Consider the following 19,451-nt stretch of genomic DNA (forward strand, 5'->3'; position numbering starts at 1 on the left):
TGGAGCCCCGTGAGCTTTCCCGTGGTGGCACTGTACCCAGCTGTAGTTAGCACGTTATTAACACCAGGAAATGAGATGGGTGTATTACTGCAACCTAAATGATAGGCTTATATTCAGGCCTTTAAAATGTCATTTAGCTACATTGCACACATAACAAATATTTGGTTGGTTGGTTGGTGTCTTTACACAGATGGGTCCACACCATCTCCATTTCTACGCCCTTTGCTCTTCTCATCTCACAGTGAGTCTTAACCTCTTTGCACTTGGGGTCATCATGATTCTCTTTGTGGATGGCAAGGGCTTGCCTGGAGTGGGTGGGCCTCCGCCTAGGTAACAGTCCTGCCAATCATTCAGGGAGCTTCCTGCTCTTTGGTGTCTAAGCCGCCACACGGAGCATCCCTGTCTGTGGAGGTTGTGCCCATGAGGGAGGGTTTGAAGGCGTGGCTTCCTGGACATGGAACTGCTGGGTCAGAAGTCTAACGTTTGCATTTTCCTGGGTGTTTACACGAGTTGGCTCATTTAACCCTCCCAAGCCTCTAGGGTAGGCACTGCTGTTGTCATTCCTGTTTGTAGGTGGAGAAACCCAGGCTCAGAGAGGTGCAGTCACTAACTCAGGGTCACACAGCTCTAAGTGGCAGGAAACTGGACCTCTGCCTGCCGTGCACTGGGTCACTAAGGGTCAGAGGAAGGCGTGGCACTTCACAGTGGACCTGCAGCCTCCACTTTGGGGCCGCCATCTCTCTGCCGCTCCAAAACAGACGCTTGGCCTGTCCTCTCTTTTCTTCTCTGATGTCACGTTTGTTTTTATACGTGGGAGCAGGCAGGGCTCGGGGGAGCAGAGGTCAGTCCTCCATCTGGCGCTCGGCAACTGAGAGGGGCATCTCCCCCCCCCCACCCCCGCCCCCAGCTGCTTCCTGGCTCTAATGAGACGACTGCACACCTGTTCCAGGTACTCAGCGCTCAGAACACACCTCCATTTTCCCCAGGAGCGTGGAGCAGGGTTGGTGTCTGGGCCCCAGCTGGTGGGACCAGCCTTCTTTCTTTGGGCCCTGGGTTAAGAGACATTGAGAGCCATTGAGTCAGAAGAAGCAGGACAGCTGCAGGCTGGGCGAGATGGCTCCTCTGTGCAGAGGGCCTCGGATGGCAAGCTCAGCTCCCCAGAGCCTCACCTGCCCCGGGGAGACCTCCCTGCTGATGGCGGAAGCCAGGGACCATCTCATCTGTCCGGCCCTGGGACCTCCCTGCAGAGCTGCAGAGTCCACGTGCTGAATAGGGGCTGAGACTGGCAGGCCTGACCGAGCCCCTCTTTGTACAGGGCAGGAGCCAAGGCCCAGAGAGGGGAAGGGACTTGCTCAGCGAGGCTGCAGGAGACGTGCAGGGACTAGAATCTGAGTCTCTGGACTCCTGGGCCTTTGCTGTTTATTCAGCTCAGCCCCCTCCTACCCACCCCCCTTCATCTTCCTCCTCCTCTCCTCCCTCTTTCTTTCCTTCTTCTCTCCTTTTATCACTTCCTTTCTGTCTCAGTTAGTCTCTCTCCACTTTCTCTCCTCTCTTTCTTCCTTATCTCTCTTCTATGCCTATTGGTTGGCAGGTCCTCAGCTGTCCTGGGACACCAACCTCAATTTTCAAGACAGGATTTCAGTCTGATCGATGGAGAGGAACCCAGACAAGGGCATTGGTGATGCCAAGAGAAGATCCTAGACAGGAGACACCCCACATTCAGAATGGTCAGCCCCACCCCAGGGCCTGGGACCCTTGAGCTCAGTCTCGAAAACTGAGAAAAAAATTGGGGAGGGTGCTCCAGGCAGAGGAACCCCATTGGGCAAGGCCTGGGGCCTCCGTGTTCCCATCAGCAAGGCACCAACATAAAGACCCCTGCTCTGGCCCCTCAAGACTGACACAGATCTCTGAGTAAGAGAGGATTAGCACTCGGCCCTACAACCTGGAGATTTCATTGCTCTGTCCTTGGACCCAGCAACCCCGAAGCCTGTCTCCTCCTGAGCCCAGCCCCACCCTCCTGCCTTCCTGTAACCACAGACCCCCCAGCCTCCGCCCTCCCCCAGCTGGTGGCTTGGCTCCCTGCCCGACAGCTGGTGCAGCCAGGCCTATTCTGGGCCACAAGCAAGGATTTATTCTGTGTTTTCTAAGCATATTGAATTCATTCATTAAGCTGAAATGGCTGCTCTGGGATGTAAACAATTATATTTAAAAAAAAAAAAAGCAAAACCCTGGAGTGGCTGATGCTAAAAGGCGGCACTCCCCGGCAGCCCCATGCCTCCGGAACAAGGGCAGGGACCAGGTTTCAGGTTGGCCAAGCCACTCACTCACAGGCTGGCCTTAGGAAGTCCTCTCCCATCTTCTCGGCCTCTGTTTCCCACAGAGCAGCTAACATTTATCCAGTGCTGATTGCTAGGCACTAAGTGCTTGGCCATCTCAACAACCCTGTGGGGAAGGTACAATTATCCCATTTTACAGATCAGGAAACTGATGGTCAGAGAGGAGAAAGGACATTCCCAACGGGGGTGACCTAGATGCGCTCTGGGGTCTCTTTCAGCCTTGATCACCAGGGACTCCATTAACCTGTTGCTGGTGGAGAGAGAACAATGGCTCAGTGAAAACTCCAGTGTGAATGTCTGGACTGGTTCAGAGACAGAGCATAACAGTACTGCTAATGATGATGGTGGTGATGGTGATGATGGTAGTGGTGATGGTGGTGATGATGATGGATATGGTGATGATGATGGGGATGGTGGTGGATATGGTGATTGTGGTGATGATTATAATGATGGTGATGGGATTTGATCCTGGCTTCTGCCCTGCTAGCTCTGTGGCCTCAGGCAAGTCATTCATAGGCTTGTTACTGGTCCCACCCCCAAGTCTTTGCTCCTACAGTCTCCTCTTGAGTGACGAGTGATGGTGACCCCATTTGGCTGAGGTCTCCATGATGACTTTCCTCCTCTACGTGGATCCCCTCCTTGGGGACACTCCCAGGCAGCATCACACCCAATGTCCCTTTTTGATCTTGAAAATGACCCTTTGGGAGAGGAGCCACCCCGTTTTACAGATACAAAAACTGAGGCACAGAGAGGTGAGATCAGATTAGTTCAGAAGACCCCCTACCCAGGCTCCCCTCTTGTAAATTTCCAATGCATATTGGCACACTCAAAGCTCTGAGAAGTCCTGCAGGAATGCAGCCCGTTTTGCTGCGTTTAATCGGATGCTGCCCTAACTGATTTGTTCAGCAAGCCGACTTCTTCCAGAACACCTGCTCATGGTCCCCAGAGCCCTGGGAGTGGTCTCTGTGTTGTCTCGCCAGCTGCCAGGTTGTGGGCAGTGATTCCTGTTTGATTATGAGCAGCTGAGCAGCAGTTTATAGATGCTTGTTGACCAGGCCTTATAGGGAGCACTGACTGTGCAGACGAACAAAGACCCTGGGGCAGATGGCAGCTTTCTCCCAGGCCCGGCAGGTGGAACAATAGGCCACGATTTGTGGGGCAGCATGGGATCTGGGGGCGGTGGGGACAGGAAGGAGTCCTAAGAAGCAGGAAGAGACTTGAAGTTCTGGCCTCTGAGAGGGTTACATTTTCCAATAGAAATTTGCTGGATGTCCCTGGGCAGAAATCTGAATGGGATCAGAATTTAACGGGCAGGTCCTTTGCTAAGTGATCTCATTGAGGCCTCTCAGGAACTCCGTGGGGGTAGGTGCCCATTTTACAGAAGAGGAAACTGAGGTTCAAAGTGGAGACAGGTGGGATTTGAACCCTGGAAGTCCGTCTCTGCAGCGCTGCCTTTTCTTGTAGCATCGACAGCCTTTTAGGCTTATCTCTTCCCTGCAGGTGGCCCTCTCCTCCCAGGGCTCTGAATTGTAAGCCTCAGTGTGAGGCTATGCGAACCGATGGACCAGCATTATAAATAAGTCACCTAACGTTCAGTAAGTCAGCACCAGCACGGCTATTGTTGGAAAGAGAAATAACTTGGTTATTAATACATACAGGAGGCCACAGTAATTGATAGCAATTGAACTCATGGCGCACAGGGGACAACAGTCATGTTATTTTTCCCCCTCTCTCTCTGTCTCCCTTTGTGTCGAGCATAAAGGGAAAGAAAAACACAGTCTGCCTTTGCAGGTGGATTTGAGCAGCTCAGAAAATGAAGTGCCGTTCCTTTCCCTGGCTCCTTTCTTTTCTCTTTTTCCCATTTCTCCTTTGTTCACTCTCTCTGGGGACCTAGAATCAAGTTGTAGCTCAGTTATTCAGATGCCGTGTGACTTAGCGCTGGGCTGTTTCCGTTTCTGTGACTCAGTGGCCTCTACTGTAGAATCAGGCTTAACACTCGGCCCGCAGACCTTGCAAGGCCGTTGGGAGATCAGCCAAGGTCACACCACTATCCTCCCCCCGCAGTGTAGACACGCTCAGGTGTGCCTCCTCCACCTCCACCAGTGGCATGATGGGATGCACGGACCATTAGCCACTAAGAATATAATAGAATTGTTATTTACTAATCATTTTATGAAACAGATTCTTATGAAACAGATTCAAGGGTGGGCAGTCCTATCACATATGCATCATATTTACATAAACACAGCCAGACCTGCAAAGGGAAAGTGAGGCCAGGAGTTGCAGACACGTATTTCTGCATAGGTCACAGCCCCTGAAGGCAAGCCGCCCGTTGCCTCCGGAGGGACAACAGCTGGCTGTGTTGGGATTGTGGATGCGCTGCCACACTGTACGTCATGGGCAGCTTAGGAGATTCTCAAGGGCAACTTTAAGGGCACTTGGTTTTTCACCTCCGACTCTGACTTTTGGACAGTGCCCTGTTATGAGAGGAGGCCCCTCCGCATGACGCCATGCTTAGGGTCTTGCATGCTGGAGCCAGGAGGCCCGAGTTCAAGTCCTGCCTCTGCTGCTTATCAGCCGCATGACCCTGGAAAGTCACCCTGACCTCACAGGGCTGCAGGGAGGATTTGGTGAGGTCGTGGGTGCTCAGGGCTCAGCTCAGTGCCTGTCCTGGGGGAGCTGACGTTAGGATATTAAGGTCGCCTTTGTAATCCTGTTGGGCATTTCTGATTCTTTTTCTTCGGTGGGTGAGACAGAGGAGGGGTGGCGTGTGGGGCACCAGGGAGCCTTCCTACCGGCCAGCATCGCATGTTCTATGTGATGCTCACAGAAGAAGAGGGAGAGGATCCCGTGATCGCGTGGGTGGAAGCCCACCACAGAGCTGAACCGAGTGTGAGCCGAGATAGAGGAACCCGCGGCTGGATGTAGTGCAGGGCCCAGCCTTTGGGGAGGTGGGAGCAGATGATGCATTTTCTTGGTCAAGTTCCCTGTGCCCCTCCTGGATTTCAGCAGCGGGATTTTGCTCTGTGTATTTGGAAATACAGTGGGGCCTTGACTTACGAGTTTAATTCGTTCTGTGACGGAGCTCATAACTCAAATTACTCGTATGTCAAATCACTGTGACGTTCGCTGCGCCAACTAGCAGTGGGTATCTGAAGCTGGCTCATAACCCGATTTTTTTTGAGCTTGCAACTCAAAGCAAAAAATCGGCCGAGAGACGGCTTGTATCTCAAAAAAACTCGTTAGTCGGGACACTCGTAAGTCAAGGCTCCACTGTATGCCCCTTAAATCAGGCAGGATTTAGAGACGTGCTGCGTCCATTTCCCGCTCCTCCTTTCAGACCAAAGGTCACTGCAGGTGGAGTGTGAGGGACTGTTTTAGAGAGTGGCGGTTGTGGGGGGAGGACGCAGGAGAGGGACAGGACATCGCCTGCCTCGACAGTTACCACCTCTTTAATTTGCTGTCCCCCCCCCCCCCGTCCCCCTGTCCCCCTTCGCCCAGGAAGAAGAAAGTCTCATTCAGGGCTAATAGCCTTTAATGCCTCTCTTTCTTCTTAACAGAGAGAGCAGCCCTCTGGCTCCCAGGTAACGGTGTCTAATGAGATTCTAATGATATTTTTGTGCTCATGTTGTATTCGGTTCTACTTTCTGTCTGTGACAACTGATAATGGTGTTGGTTTGCAGAGTGCCCCCCCCCCCGCCCCCCGCATGCGGAGGGCAAGGAGAGACGGAAGAAAGATGCAGACCCCTCCCCATTGGTAGGTGGCTGGATTAATAGGGGACCTGCCTGTGAGGTGTGCCTTGGGCGACCACACCTGCCAGAATCTTAAACGTTACTGTAGAGGCCTAAGGAGTTCAGTGCGTATTCAGTCCAGATGTTGTCATCAACACCTCACTCTCTCCAGGCTGGGGCCTTGGAGCAGCTCCCAGTGTGGGCACGGCGGGCAGAAGGTACATTCCAAGGACTGGAGGGGGAGGAGCCTCCAATTGCCCAGCTCCAGCTCCTGGGTCAACTGGTGGTCGCGTTCTGTCAATGACCTCCTCCAATAAATGGGTTCTCAAATACGTGCTGTACCATTTCCTGTTGCAGCGTGTTTCAGTGAAAAGGATAAGTGCGCCCATTGAAAAGAAAGCCCTCTCTAGGATCACAAGGATATGGAGCATTCGCTGCAGGTGGTGTTGGAAGGCTGACTCGGGGGAAGTAGTTTTTCTACCTGGTATCGGTCTGATTTGTGGTGACTTCCTGGGGTCAGTTTTCTCATGTATAAAATGGGAATAATAATACTGCTTCTTGGGACCCTTGTGAAGATTTGATGACGATGACGATGATGATGATGATGATGAGTAACTTCAACTAACACATATTGAGCCTTTTCCACGTGTCATACCAGGAATTCTAACCCAGGACTTTCTGGCTCCAAAACCATGAGCTGAACACAGATGACATATCAAATAAAATGGGGTCAAGGAGTGGTAACCGTTACCCTCACCACCATCGTCCTCACCTTCTTTATCATTTTTGAAAGTGGCGGGACTTTTTGATCAGCCATGTTACCTCTCTGAATATCTGTTTCATCTTCAGTAAAATGGGGATAATCTGTAAAATGGAGGCAGCAGTAGCAGGCAATAGGAGGACCTCAGTGAAAAGCAGTGGTCCCGAGTGATGGGCCAGGGCTCCTCCTCTTTGCGTGGCGTCAAAGTCCTGGATAAAGTCTTTTTCCAGATTTCCAATTTAGCTTTAAACCAGGTGGATCTTCGAGGTGTCTGCTTGAAGAATTGGGTCCCATGATCTCTTTCTGATGGATCATGAAATCTCTGTGGGCAGCTGTGTTTCTTATTTCAAAGATGGAAACACATTTTGGGGAAGATAAGCTATGGGAGAAAATTATTTAAGGATGGTACTCACTTGTTTTAATAATTCATTTTTTTTACGTGAATTACAAAATTAGTATACAGCGGTATAGGAAACTTGGAAAACACAGAATCCCCCTACTCAGCTGCAATTGTTAACATTCAGATGTTTCTTCTTCTTATTTTTTGCAGCAGCTTAGAGTGATTTACACAGTTCGCATCATACCATGGGTTGGTTTTCCAGTTTGCTTTTCCCTTAACAGTTGACTTGCCCGTGTCATACATCATCTTTGTTGCTGATCTTAAATGTCCTTATAATCATCCATAGAGTGGCTCCCCATTGCTTCTTCAGCCTCATCTGGTTACTCCTCTCCTCTCTTTACATCGAAGCCACCTGGCCTTCTTGGCATTTTTCTTACACACCATGCTGGTTTCTGCCTCAGGGCCTTTGTCCTGCCTCCTCCTCCTACCTCTAGAGCTCTTCCTGGTTCCTTGTGTGGCCAGCACCTCTCACCTTTCATAACCCAGTTCATATCACAGCCTCTGTAAAAACCCTCTCTGACCACCATAGATCCTTAGCAACTCCCTCAGTTTCTCTTCATCTCATCACCCTGTTTTATTTTAGTAAAGAGAAAAAAATATAACTGTAATTTATCCCCTGAAATTATCTTGTTATCTATTTATTGTTTATTGTTTCATCCCCTCATAGACTGTAAGCTTTGTCTGTCTTGCTCATCATTGACTTCCCAGTGCCCAACACAGTGCCTGTCACATAGTAGGAACTGAGTAAATATGTGTTGAATAAATGGATGGCGAGATGGTTGGGTTGTGGCTGAGTGGGTAGTTGAATGGATAGGTACGTGGATGGCAGGAAGTGGTGGATGGGTAGATGGATAGGTAAGTGAATACGTGGGTAGAAAAATCATACTTTTATTCACCATTCCCCAATTCCACGTTTAGAGTGTCCCCTATGATATTTCTAATCGCCTACAAAGAGTGAAGGATGCAAGTGTCAAGGAAGTAGGATAAACATGTCTCTTGGGAAATCTGATCCCTGCCCAGGGCTCATCTGCTAGGGGCCCAGGTCTGGGCCGGTGTTCAGGCTTCTGTTAAGGATAGGTGGCTGGAGGTTGGGATGTCCGAGAGTCCCCGGTTCTCTTGGACACCCCTCACCCCATGCCCAGGACTCACCGCCATACTTCTGTTTGTCCCCCTCGCAGTGGGCCGGAAGCAGTTTATGAGATTTGAGTGGGCAAACCACGCTGCTGAGGCCCTGGGCTGTGAGTATGAGGAGCTGAACACAGCCACCTTCAAGCACCACCTGCGACAGATCATTGAGCAAGTGACGTCTGGACCAAGCCGCCGGGGCCTCGAGGACGAGGAGACCAGCTCAGGTAGGAAGGGCTGCCTCTCTGGGTGGGCAAGGTCCCCGCTGGGCCAGCTCCTGGGGACATACTAGCATTCCTTCACCTATTCACCAAGGATGTAACGAGGGTCTGCCACATGCAGGCTTTCCAGGTGCACACAAATTTACAGCACACACTCATAGACACCTGCATTTTTCTCACACAATCACAATCATGTTCAAGACACATACCACCTACTTGTACACAGACATACACATCATGAAAATGTGCACACCACACACACACACACACACACACACACACCCGCGCGCGTGTGCGCACACACAGACACACGCTGAGACATGTGCACACACTGTTTTTGTGAGGCTGAGTCAAGCTCTCAGGCTGAGGTCTCCAGGGTAGATGTTAAGCAGGCAGGGGACTGGCAGGTTTAAGAGAGATGCTGGGAGGCTGTGGGTTGCCTAGCAACGGCCCAGGTTGAGGGTGAAGTTAAAGGAGGGATGGGAAATGCTTTGGGTCTGCAGCAGGTTGCCTGGAATGTACAAGCAGGAGTATTTCTCCAGACACCGGTGCATACAGATTGGGAACTTGTGTTTCCAATTCTGTGGGTGGAACAGAAATCTAAAGGGTCGGTATCTGTGATCTGATACCCTCAGCTCTCCACCCCAACTCCTCACCCTCTCACCCCACTTTGTTCAATGCACTCTAACCAAGACTGGCTATTTCTGTGGGACCAATGAGTGTGTGTGTGTGTGTGTGTGTGTGTGTGTGTGTGTTTAAACAAAATTGAGACTACAAGTATCTTAATAGTTTTGTAAGCTTTTTTATTCTTTCTAACATTGGAGGTAGGCACTTTTTCATCTCATTAAGTATTCTTCTCTACCCATTTTAAGCATTCTTTTGTATGGATGGACTACAAATTAATCCCTTTGCTATTGTTGGATATTTAAGTTGTTTTGAAAAAGTGATTTTTGCCAATTTGATCAACAATCGGGAGAACATTTATACCCAGAAACCCTCGTTTCTCTGAATATTTCATTAGAATAAGAGCCTCCGAGTGACACTATTAAGTCCAAGTATATGAACATTTTATGGCGTCTGATATACAATTGCCAAATTTCCCTCCCGAAAGAGAGAACAACAAGCATTCTCAGAGTTCCTACTATGTGTCAGGCACTGGGGGTTTGGGAGCCAGCAAACCAGAGACCGTCCCATCCTCGGGTCACTCCCAGCCCGGGGGTCGGGGGCCACACAGGTGGATAACATAAGCCCACCTGCAGGACATGCTGTGGTCAGTGCTGGGGAAGCATCGTAGATCTGCCTGGTTCATGTCACTGAGCTTACTGCCCTCGAAGTTCCTCCATGCTGTAGCAGACGGCACGTTTGAATAATGTACGTCATGATCCCACTTACATCAGAAATATGAAAACGCCAGAGCCGTAGAGGTGGAGAGTAGAATGGTGGTGACCAAAGGCTGGGGCGGGGAGAGTGGGAGATATTGACCAGAGGGCACGCAGTTTCCCTTAGGCAGGATGAATGCATCCTGGAGAGTAGAGGACTGAGTAGAGGGGTGAGATGATAGGAGGTGAGTATGTCAACTGTACAGCATAGTACCTGTAGTTAGCAATGCTGTGTTATGTAATGAACATTTTTTTTTGTAGGGTAAGTCTTATGTTAACTGTTTTTATCACATACACACACACACACACAAATAGAGGGGGAGGAAACTTTTAGAGGTGATGGTTATGGTGATGTATACTTATCAAACTCACCAGGGTGTATATAATAGGAAGGCAGAGCCTTTTGTATGTCAATAATACCTCTCTACATTAATTTTAAAAAGATGCAAGGTAGAGCTAGGAATTGGCCTAATGGGGTGTTGATCAAGGCAGGCTTCCCTGAGGAGGTGACCTTGGGCTGAGTCCTGAGGGATGAGCAGGATCCTGGAGATCCTGATAAGACACTTGGTCCTAAGAACATGGGTATGCAACGTCCGTGGGGAGAGGGAGGTGGGGGGTGGTGTGTGAGGGAAGGGGATTCTCTAAGGCCAGTGGTGATCCTGATCCTTTCCTCTTGCCAATTCCAGGGCTCAAGATGACGGGTGTGGAGTGTGTGGAGGGGATGGCCTCGGGCCTGTACCAAGAGCTTTTTGCTGCCGTGGTCTCACTCATCAACAGGTAACTGCAGCCATTCCTTGGCGCAAAGCCAGCCTCTTTGCAGGTACACAATGAGCCCAAGCATGGACAGGTAAGCAGAGTAGGGGATTTTGGGGCTGGAGAGTGGATTTTCTTAGTCACACACAGTCAGGTTGAAATGCCACCTCGGCCACCCAATGGCTGTGTGATGTTGGCAAATCGGTGCTCCTCTCTGATCTCCCCTTCTGCACATGCAAAAGAGCTCTATCCCCCAGGGTCATTGTGAGGATTCAGAGAAATAGGAAATTAAGTAACTCTTCCTGATCAAGATCCTAAACACCAACAATAAAAGCTAATGATTCCGGGGCACCTACTAAGGGCCAGGGCCTGCATTAATTGTTTCACCCAACTTCCCTGTATCATTTGATATTCACATCAGCCCATTGTACTCATGAGATAACTGTATTCTCCCTCATACCTTCAGCTTTCTTCGAATAACCCACCAGAGTGCCCCTATCCATTTATTTTTCTAAAATTTCCTGCTGGGAAGGGGAAACCTCCAGGGGAGAATTTCCAAGTGGGCCAGGATGTGTGCCTGCAAGGCTGCAGGCATTGTAGCCTCTGTTTCCTATTGTGATGAGCCAGTCAGGGTGGGAGGATATCTTTAAGCAGTTCCAGTGGTGCGGGTCCAGGACCCAGGCAAGTGCCTCCCTCTTCTGTGAAAGGAGGCGTAATTAGGCTTCTGACATCCTGTTAAGGGGGTGAGGCTGGTGCACAGCAACAGCGCAGCTGGGGTCCTCCAGTGTCACCAGGACACAGAATCCACTCCCTCTCCCGCTCCTGGAATAATTACCACTTGAGACCCGTCTAGAAGCCAAGGGGGTTGTGCTCACTTAGAGCAAGGAGTACTGGGGTCGGAAAATGAACTGCCGACCGAGGAAGCTGCCTCAGCCCATGGAGGGCAGTTGCTTCATGGTTTGTTCTGGGGCCACATCCATTAAATAGGTGCATCGATGGGTGCGTTGGTGGTAACAGTACCTATAGCCACCATTTATCAGCCCCTGGCAGGCATCTCACTTTCCAAGTGTTAACTGACAGTCCTCACGCATCACTATGCGGTGACTGATCTCACCGGCCCATCTTACAGATGGAACATCTCTGCAAGTAACGGGGAAGAGCTGAGGTTCAAAGTGAGGGCCCTTCGAAGTGGATGCTGGTTGTGCTGATGATAAGAGCAGATGCACTAGTGTTCACCTGGCACTTCCCTGTCTTGACCTTGTGTTCACAGCTCTCACCTCCAAGCCTCCGACAGCTCTCTGAGTTCGGCTCCACCTTCTCTTTTCCATGGCTGGCTCAGAGAGGTTGGGCAACTTTCTCAAGACACACAGCCCCTCATTTGCAGAGCGAGGGTTGGAACGCACATGGGACCATCTCCCAAGTCCCTTAGCTCCTGCATTTTGATGCAAATAATCCCTCCTCTGTTGATTATGATAGATTGGTCAAGAGGACCCAAGGAAGTGATGGCTTGAAGGAACATTATAAACAGAAGCACTGAACAAAATTTTTTTCTACTGCAGTGTGTTACCAAGAAAGAAAAGGAGGCTCTAGTCCTAACTTATAGCAATTTGCCAGGGGACCTGAAGCAAGTTCTTCCTCCACTTTGGGCCTGGTGGGGAGGACATTCCCTGAAGGCCTGAGGTATCCGCGGGAGGCACTTGCCAAACATGAACTCCTTTGATTCTTACCACAGTCCTTGGGATCATCCTATCATCATTTCAACAGTTGGGGAAATCCATGCTCAGAGAGGTTAAGTAACTTACCCCAGGTCACACAGCCTGTAAGTGGTGAGCCTGGTTTTGAAAGTAGAGCTGTTGTGCCCAGACCGGTTTGGCTCAGTGGATAGAGCGTCGGCCTGCGGACTGAAGGGTCCCGGGTTCGATTCCGGTCAAGGGCATGTACCTTGGTTGCGGGCATATCCCCAGTAGGGGGTGTGCAGGAGACAGCTGATCGATGTTTCTCTTCGGTGTTTCTAACTCTCTATCCCTCTCCCTTCCTCTCTGTAAAAAAAAAAAAAAAAAATCAATAAAATATATTTTGAAAGTAGAGCTGTTGTATCTGCAAAACTACCCAGCACACTGCCTCAGTTTCTCCATCTCTGTGACGGCATTGGCGGCTTGGATCACTGGGGCTCTCAGATACCATGTCATCTTGGGACCTTTCCCCTCTCTCCCCAGGTCTTTCTCCTCCCATCACCTCTCCATGGCCTCCATCATGGTGGTAGACTCTCCGGGCTTTCAAAACCCCCGGCACCAGGGCAAGGACCGGGCCGCCACCTTCGAGGAGCTGTGCCACAACTACACCCAGGAGCGCTTGCAGCTGCTTTTCTACCAGCGGACCTTCGCCTCCACGCTGGAGCGCTACCGGGAGGTATGGCCAGGCGGAGGGGGCCTCACCAGGGTGCAGCGGACAGTGTGAGGCCTGATCCTCCGTAGCCTTTGACTGCGTCCTGTTTGGCTCATCACTGAACAAAAAACCCTAACTCCAGGCCTGGCTCCCAGGCCTCTGCCGCGCCCCCTTCTCCCTTGCTCCCAGCCTCCATCAATGGCCCTCCCAGCCCTTCAGTTCGGGGCCACCAAGGAACTGGGGCTCCCCAGGCCTTGCTCCCACAGCTGCCCCTTCTTTGGGATGAAAGTTCCTCTTTGTCACCTCATTGAAGCTAAATCCTCCCCTGAGGTTGAGCTTGCATCTTCCCCGATGTGGAAAGCCCTGTGCCGTGTTGCTGGGTGAAAGCAGTGGGTGTGCTCTTCGGATCCTAGTGTGGCAACATCCTAGAGTGGCAGATGTAAGTCCCCTTCTAGGAGGCACCTAGAGAGACTCTGGGTGTGAACCGGGAAATGCGTGCAGGCTTGTTCCTGCCAGCCCTTTTCTCACTAGAAAACAAAGTTTAAATTGAAATACAACAGCTACACGAGAAAAGCACATAAGTCAGAATTGAGCTGCTCAGTGGATTGCTCCAAACGAACATACTCACGCACCTACCGCCCAGGTGGGCAGTGGAGCATTGCCAGCACCTGGAGGTCTGCTCCCTTCTTCCTCCCCGAAGGAGACCCCTTTACTCCAGCAAGTGCTAAGGGCAAAATATTAGAAATGCCCATATATATTTTTTTCAATAGGTAATGGGTTTTTCAAATTACCACCATTTCTTTGGTTGGAGCCCACAGAGCAAGAAACAAAAGCATCTACATGGATAAATCTCAAAGAAAAGACATTGATGAGACCTGGGGTCTGAATTCTGTCATTCATGGGCTGTGTGGCCTTAGGAAAGTCACTCACCCTCTCTGATCCTCGATTTTTTTCACATGTAAAATAGAAATAATACTTTTGTATCAGTTACCATTTGCCATGGTGACTCGACCTAATAAATTCCCTGAAAATACATGGCTTTAAAAATAACCTTTTGTTATTGCTTACAAGTCTCTGGTTTGCCTGAGCAGCTCTTCTGGTCTTGGGGGTGAGGAAAGTCCTCACTTCTCTTGTCTCTTCCAGCATTTTTCTTTTTTTTTTTTTTTTTTTTTTTTTTTGTATTACAAAGGGTATTACATAAGTATCCTTTTTCCCCCCCCCCGCCCTTGACAAACCACTACCCTCCCTTACCCCCCAGTGTCTTATGTCCATTAGTTATGCTTATATGCATGCATACAAGTCCTTCGGTTGATCTCTTACTCCCCTCCCTCCTGCCCCCCAACTCTCTCTGGCCTTCCCACTGCAGTTTGACAATCAGTTTGAGGCAGCTCTGCCTCTGTATCTATTATTGTTCAAAAGTTTGTAATGGTCTTTATTATCCATGAATGAGTGAGATCATGTGGTATTTTTCCTTCATTGACTGGCTTGTTTCACTTAGCATAATGCTCTCCAGTTCCATCCATGATGTTGCAAATGGTAGGAGTTCCTTCTTTTTAACAGCAGCATAGTATTCCATCGTGTAGATGTACCACAGTTTTCTAATCCATTCATCTACTGATGGGCACTTAGGCTGTTTCCAGATCTTAGCTATGGTGAATTGTGCTGCTATGAACATCTGGGTGCATATATCCTTTCTGATAGGTGTTTCTGGTTTCTTGGGATATATTCCTAGTAGTGGGATCACAGGGTCAAATGGGAGTTCCATTTCCAATTTTTTGAGGAACCTCCATACTGCCTTCCATAGTGGCTGCACCAGTCTGCATTCCCACCAGCAGTGCACAAGTGTTCCTTTTTCTCCACATCCTCTCCAGCACTTGTCGTTTGTTGATTTGTTGATGATGGCCATTCTGACAGGTGTGAGATGGTACCTCATTGTTGTTTTGATTTGCATCTCTCGGATGATTAGTGACTTTGAGCATGTTTTCATATGTCTCTTGGCTTTCTGAATGTCCTCTTTTGAAAGGTGTCTATTTAGATCCTTTGCCCATTTTTTGATTGGATTGTTTATCTTCTTTTTGTTAAGTTGTATGAGTTCCCTATAAATTTTGGAGATTAAGCCCTTATCCGATATGACGTTGGCAAATATGTTTTCCCACGAGGTGGGTTTTCTTGTTGTTTTGTTGATGGACTTCCAGCATTTTTCTATCCCATTCGTTCAGCTCATGGATGGAACTGACCTTGAATTTCTGTGACTTTCCAGGAAGGCCTTCCTGTGCAGTTTGACCTCCCGGAGCCATCCCCGGGGACCACGGTGGCCATTGTGGATCAGCATCCCTCCCAGGTAACATGGGGCCCAGCAAACCAGGGCTCTCAGACACCGCGAGGCCTTTCAGTGGAAATACTTACAGATTTGAGCCTTGAAGCTATGAGTTGTGAATGCTCTCTGCACCTGGCAGGGTGCTTGACACCGAATAGGTGGAATTTCTCCTTCCATTTGATAGCACAGACTACCCTTTCCCTCCTTCCTGTATCCATTCAGGCAGGGTGGGCTCCCAGGCTTCTCCTGGCTCACAGTGGGCTGTACTGTCCCCTCAAAGCCCCCTTGTTCGTGAACCCTGCCAGCCATTCACCTCTTATGCAGCTTGTTGGCACCTCTCTGGCTGGTTCCACCTCCCTGTCATGTTCCCAGGAAGGGGCAGTCCTGGAGGAACGACCACGGCAGTGAGGAGAAAAGGGCCACGGTGTCCCCAGATGCCTGGGTGGTGCCTGGGAACAGCTGCCTTCTGAGGATGGGCTGGCTGTTGCTTTTGACCCCAACAAAGAAGGGCAAGGTGAAGGGACAGGAGGCCTGGGGCCCAGTTCTGGTTCTGCCCATGTCTCTCCATGTGGCCCGGACATGTCCCTTCTCTAGGGGCCTCTGACGAGTGTGGGTTAATGTTTCTGAGTTAGGGAAGCCTGCTGTCCTGATGTGCAGGCGACCCTGCTGGCTTTAGCACTGAAATCCTCACGTCCTGGGAGGCCCCGCAGTCCCTGTCCCTGTCATCAGGGCCACCATACATATCACATTTCCTCCGTAAACACTCAGCACAGTATTGCTTATGTCAACTCATCACGGGCCCTCGGATAAGCCCCTCAGTGCCCCTGGCCTCTGTTTCCCACATGCAGAATTATAAGCATTGCCCGGATGGTCTCAAGCTCGGGGCTAGATTTAAAATTCCGTGTCTGTGCTATTGAACTAGGTTCACCATCTCCTCGGAAACATTATTTGGGCACTTCTCCTCCTGCCTCAGGATTTTAATTTTAAAAAGTCTAAAGACTTCTAGGAGGAAGCGATGAGGATGGATTAAATCCTTTCATGTTGGGCTGTGCACACATACATATAGCCACATGTGTATCTAGAAATGTGTCATTTACACGGCGCTCTCCTGTATGAAATCCTCACACAGCCCTCTGCGGAAGGTACCGCCAGCCTCCACTTTACATTAGAGCAGCGGTTCTCAACCTGTGGGTCGCGACCCCTTTGGCGGTCGAACGACCCTTTCACAGGGGTCGCCTAAAACCATCTGCATATCAGATATTTACATTACGATTCATAACAGTAGCAACATGACAGTTATGAAGTAGCAACGAAAATAATTTTATGGTTGGTTCACAACATGAGGAACTGTATTTAAAGGGCCAGAAGGTTGAGAACCACTGCATTAGAGGAAATGAGGCTCAGAGAGGTGCAGCGAGTTGCCCAAAGTCACACAGGAAATGAGGATAGAGGTGGGATTTGGACTTCTTGGAGCTGAGAGGTTGTTTTGGGTGAGTGGTAATGAAGGGAAGCATGGGTCTGGGCCATATGTTTGAGTAAAGATGCCTGGGGTTCAGCTCCCCTGACTCCTGAAGGGGGAAGAGAAGCCCAGGACTGGCATCTGTTGGGGATCAGGGCTCCTCAGTGTATCATGGATCTCACGTCAGGTCCGCCTACCACCTGGAGGAGGTGCTGCGGATGCCAGGGGCCTTTTCTGGGTCCTGGACGAGGAGGTCCGGGTGGAGGGCTCCAGTGACAGCGCGGTGCTCGAGCGTCTCTGTGCAGCCTTCGAGAAGAAAGGAGCTGGTGCTGAAGGTAAGGGAGTGAGGCAGCTTGGGAATTGGAATCTGTCCTTGTCAGCAGCAGAAAAAGCCCTGGTAAGGCCTGCACAGGGAAGGGTCTGAGTGTGCCTGTGTATGCTTTCATTCATTCATGTGCTCATTCATTTGTGTATACAGCAAATGTATTGAGCAGCTACTGTGTGCTGGATACTGTGCTATATTGTGGTGAACCGGCCTCGTGTGGCTCATAATTCCTCTTGAGGTAACCAAGGGAATGAGGGTTGGCTGAGAAGGTGGTCAAGGACTCAGCCCTAGGACATTCCAGTGTTAAGGGGCCAGGGATAAGGTGAGCGATCGGCAAAGGAGATTGAGGAAGAGTGGCTAGGAAGGCAGGAGGGAAGCCAGGAGAATGTGAACGGACCAAATCAAAGCTGCTAAGAGGTCAAGTGAGGGGTGGCTGGGGGCTGGCCATTGGCTAGGCCACATGGAGGCCATTGGTGACAGACAAGAGTAATTCCAATGACGTTTTTGGGGTGCATGTCTGATGGGAGTGGCTTGTGAGAAATTGGGAAAGGGTTGGAGAAAGAAATAAGGCAGCACTTAGAGCCGCCATCCACTGGGTTCAGGCTGGAGGAGCCTCTACCCCAAAGGACCAGCCAAGGCCCTGTCCAGACATTCATGCAGCATTCTCGTTCTCACATCAGGGCATGATTTTTTTGTTTTGCTAATCCTCACTGGAGGATATTTTTCCATTGCTTCTTCAGAGAGAGTGGAAGAAGGGAGGTGAGTAGAAGAGAGAGAGAGAGAGAGAAAGAGAGAAACATCAGTGTGAGAGACACATTGACTGGTCGACCCACACATTGACTGGTCGCCTCCTGCACGCGCCCCAACCTGGGATGGGGTGCAAACCCACAACCCAGGTACATGCCCTTGACCAGGAATTGAACCCACAACCCATATATGTGCGAGTGCTCTAACCATTTAGCAACACCAGCCAAGGCCAGGACAAGATTTTTAAGCAGCTTCTGATGGCTCCAGCACTGTGAGAAATGTATTTCTGTTGTTTAGGCCACTCAGCGTTGGTACTTCGTTATGGCAGCCACAGGAAAGTAATACAGTTTACGCATGTGTTATTAATAGTAATCTATTTGTCTTTATAGCAACACAGTCATGAAATACAATTATATATAATTATACAATTTACAAAATATATAAATATATATGGTTTATATACATATATATAATTACATATATGCCCTGACCGGGAATTGAACTGTCACCTCCTGGTTCATAGGTGGATGCTCCACAACTCAACCACACGGGCCGGGCAGGCATGGGGCTTTTGGGGTGTGGCGGTGGAGGAGGAGGTACACCCAGATGCAGAACAGCCAGGAGGCAGGGCTGTTCAAAGCTCCCCAGGCTTCTGTCCACAGAGACCTGGGTTGGATCCCGCTCCATGACTTCACTGTAATGTGTGTGGCTTCTGGGAAGTCGCCTCCCAGGGGACTGGAGTGAGGGCAGATGAGCTCATGTGGGCCAAGAAGCGTTTGTACATCCTCCCCCTGCAGCTCGCTGCCCAGAAGGCCCTGCCGCAGAGCCCTCCCCGACCCTGTCTGAGCTGTCCCCTCCCAGCCACGCTGTCCCATCACAGCTCCCTGGTCACTTCCCTCAGGGCCCTTTCCAGGACTGTGGACGCTGTTATCTGTGTACTTGCTCCTCAGGCCCTCGGACATCCCGGGGGCCCCCAGGATGCAGGACACAGGCTTGTCTGTTCTCTGCTGACTCCCTGGTGCCTGCACCAAGGCAGGGCCCCCGAAGAATCTGCCATTTGCCTTTCCCCTTTCCTCTCTTGCTCTGTTCCAATCACACCGCTCTCTCAGCTGCCCCTTAAACATCCCCACCTCAGGGTCCTCTGCTGGCTGTCTCTTCTGCCGGGAACGCTCTTCCGTCACACGTCAGTATGCATCTCTCCGTCACCTCCTGCGGGTCTCAGGGACCTGCCTGACCACCTTGTGTAAAATAATAACCCCCACCCACCTGCACCCGTCTCCCTTCCCCTCTGCTCTATGGCAGCCATCACCAGGGGCATCAGGCAGCACTCGGCTGGGCGCCTCTGTAGTCATAGCACCCAGAGCGCTGGCACGGTGAGGAGGACAGTGACTCCTGGTACCGGATAGATGAAGGTGCGGAAACCCAATGGTCCTGAAGCAGATGAAACAATTCCTCAGATGGAATGCTTTCTGCATCTTGATTTTTGGATAAAAGAGACAGAAAGTAGGGCCA

At 50.3% G+C, this 19,451-nt stretch overlaps 1 protein-coding gene across 3 annotated transcripts in view; it reads left to right on the forward strand.

Annotated features, from left to right (window-relative positions):
• MYO18B (myosin XVIIIB) overlaps positions 1-19,451 on the forward strand; it is a 175,917-nt gene that overhangs the window by 34,513 nt on the left and 121,953 nt on the right. For all 3 annotated transcript variants that reach the window (XM_070399451.1, XM_070399452.1, XM_070399453.1), the window contains exons 13-17: positions 8,407-8,580; positions 10,640-10,730; positions 12,923-13,115; positions 15,352-15,432; positions 17,055-17,202. In XM_070399451.1, the coding sequence (XP_070255552.1) occupies positions 8,407-8,580; positions 10,640-10,730; positions 12,923-13,115; positions 15,352-15,432; positions 17,055-17,202 (687 nt within the window). The remainder of the gene's footprint in view (positions 1-8,406; positions 8,581-10,639; positions 10,731-12,922; positions 13,116-15,351; positions 15,433-17,054; positions 17,203-19,451) is intronic.

Source organism: Myotis yumanensis, unplaced genomic scaffold (assembly GCF_028538775.1).
Source record: "Myotis yumanensis isolate MYYU_CA2020_CCGP unplaced genomic scaffold, mMyoYum1.0.hap1 SCAF_19, whole genome shotgun sequence".
Classification (NCBI taxonomy): Eukaryota; Metazoa; Chordata; class Mammalia; order Chiroptera; family Vespertilionidae; genus Myotis; species Myotis yumanensis.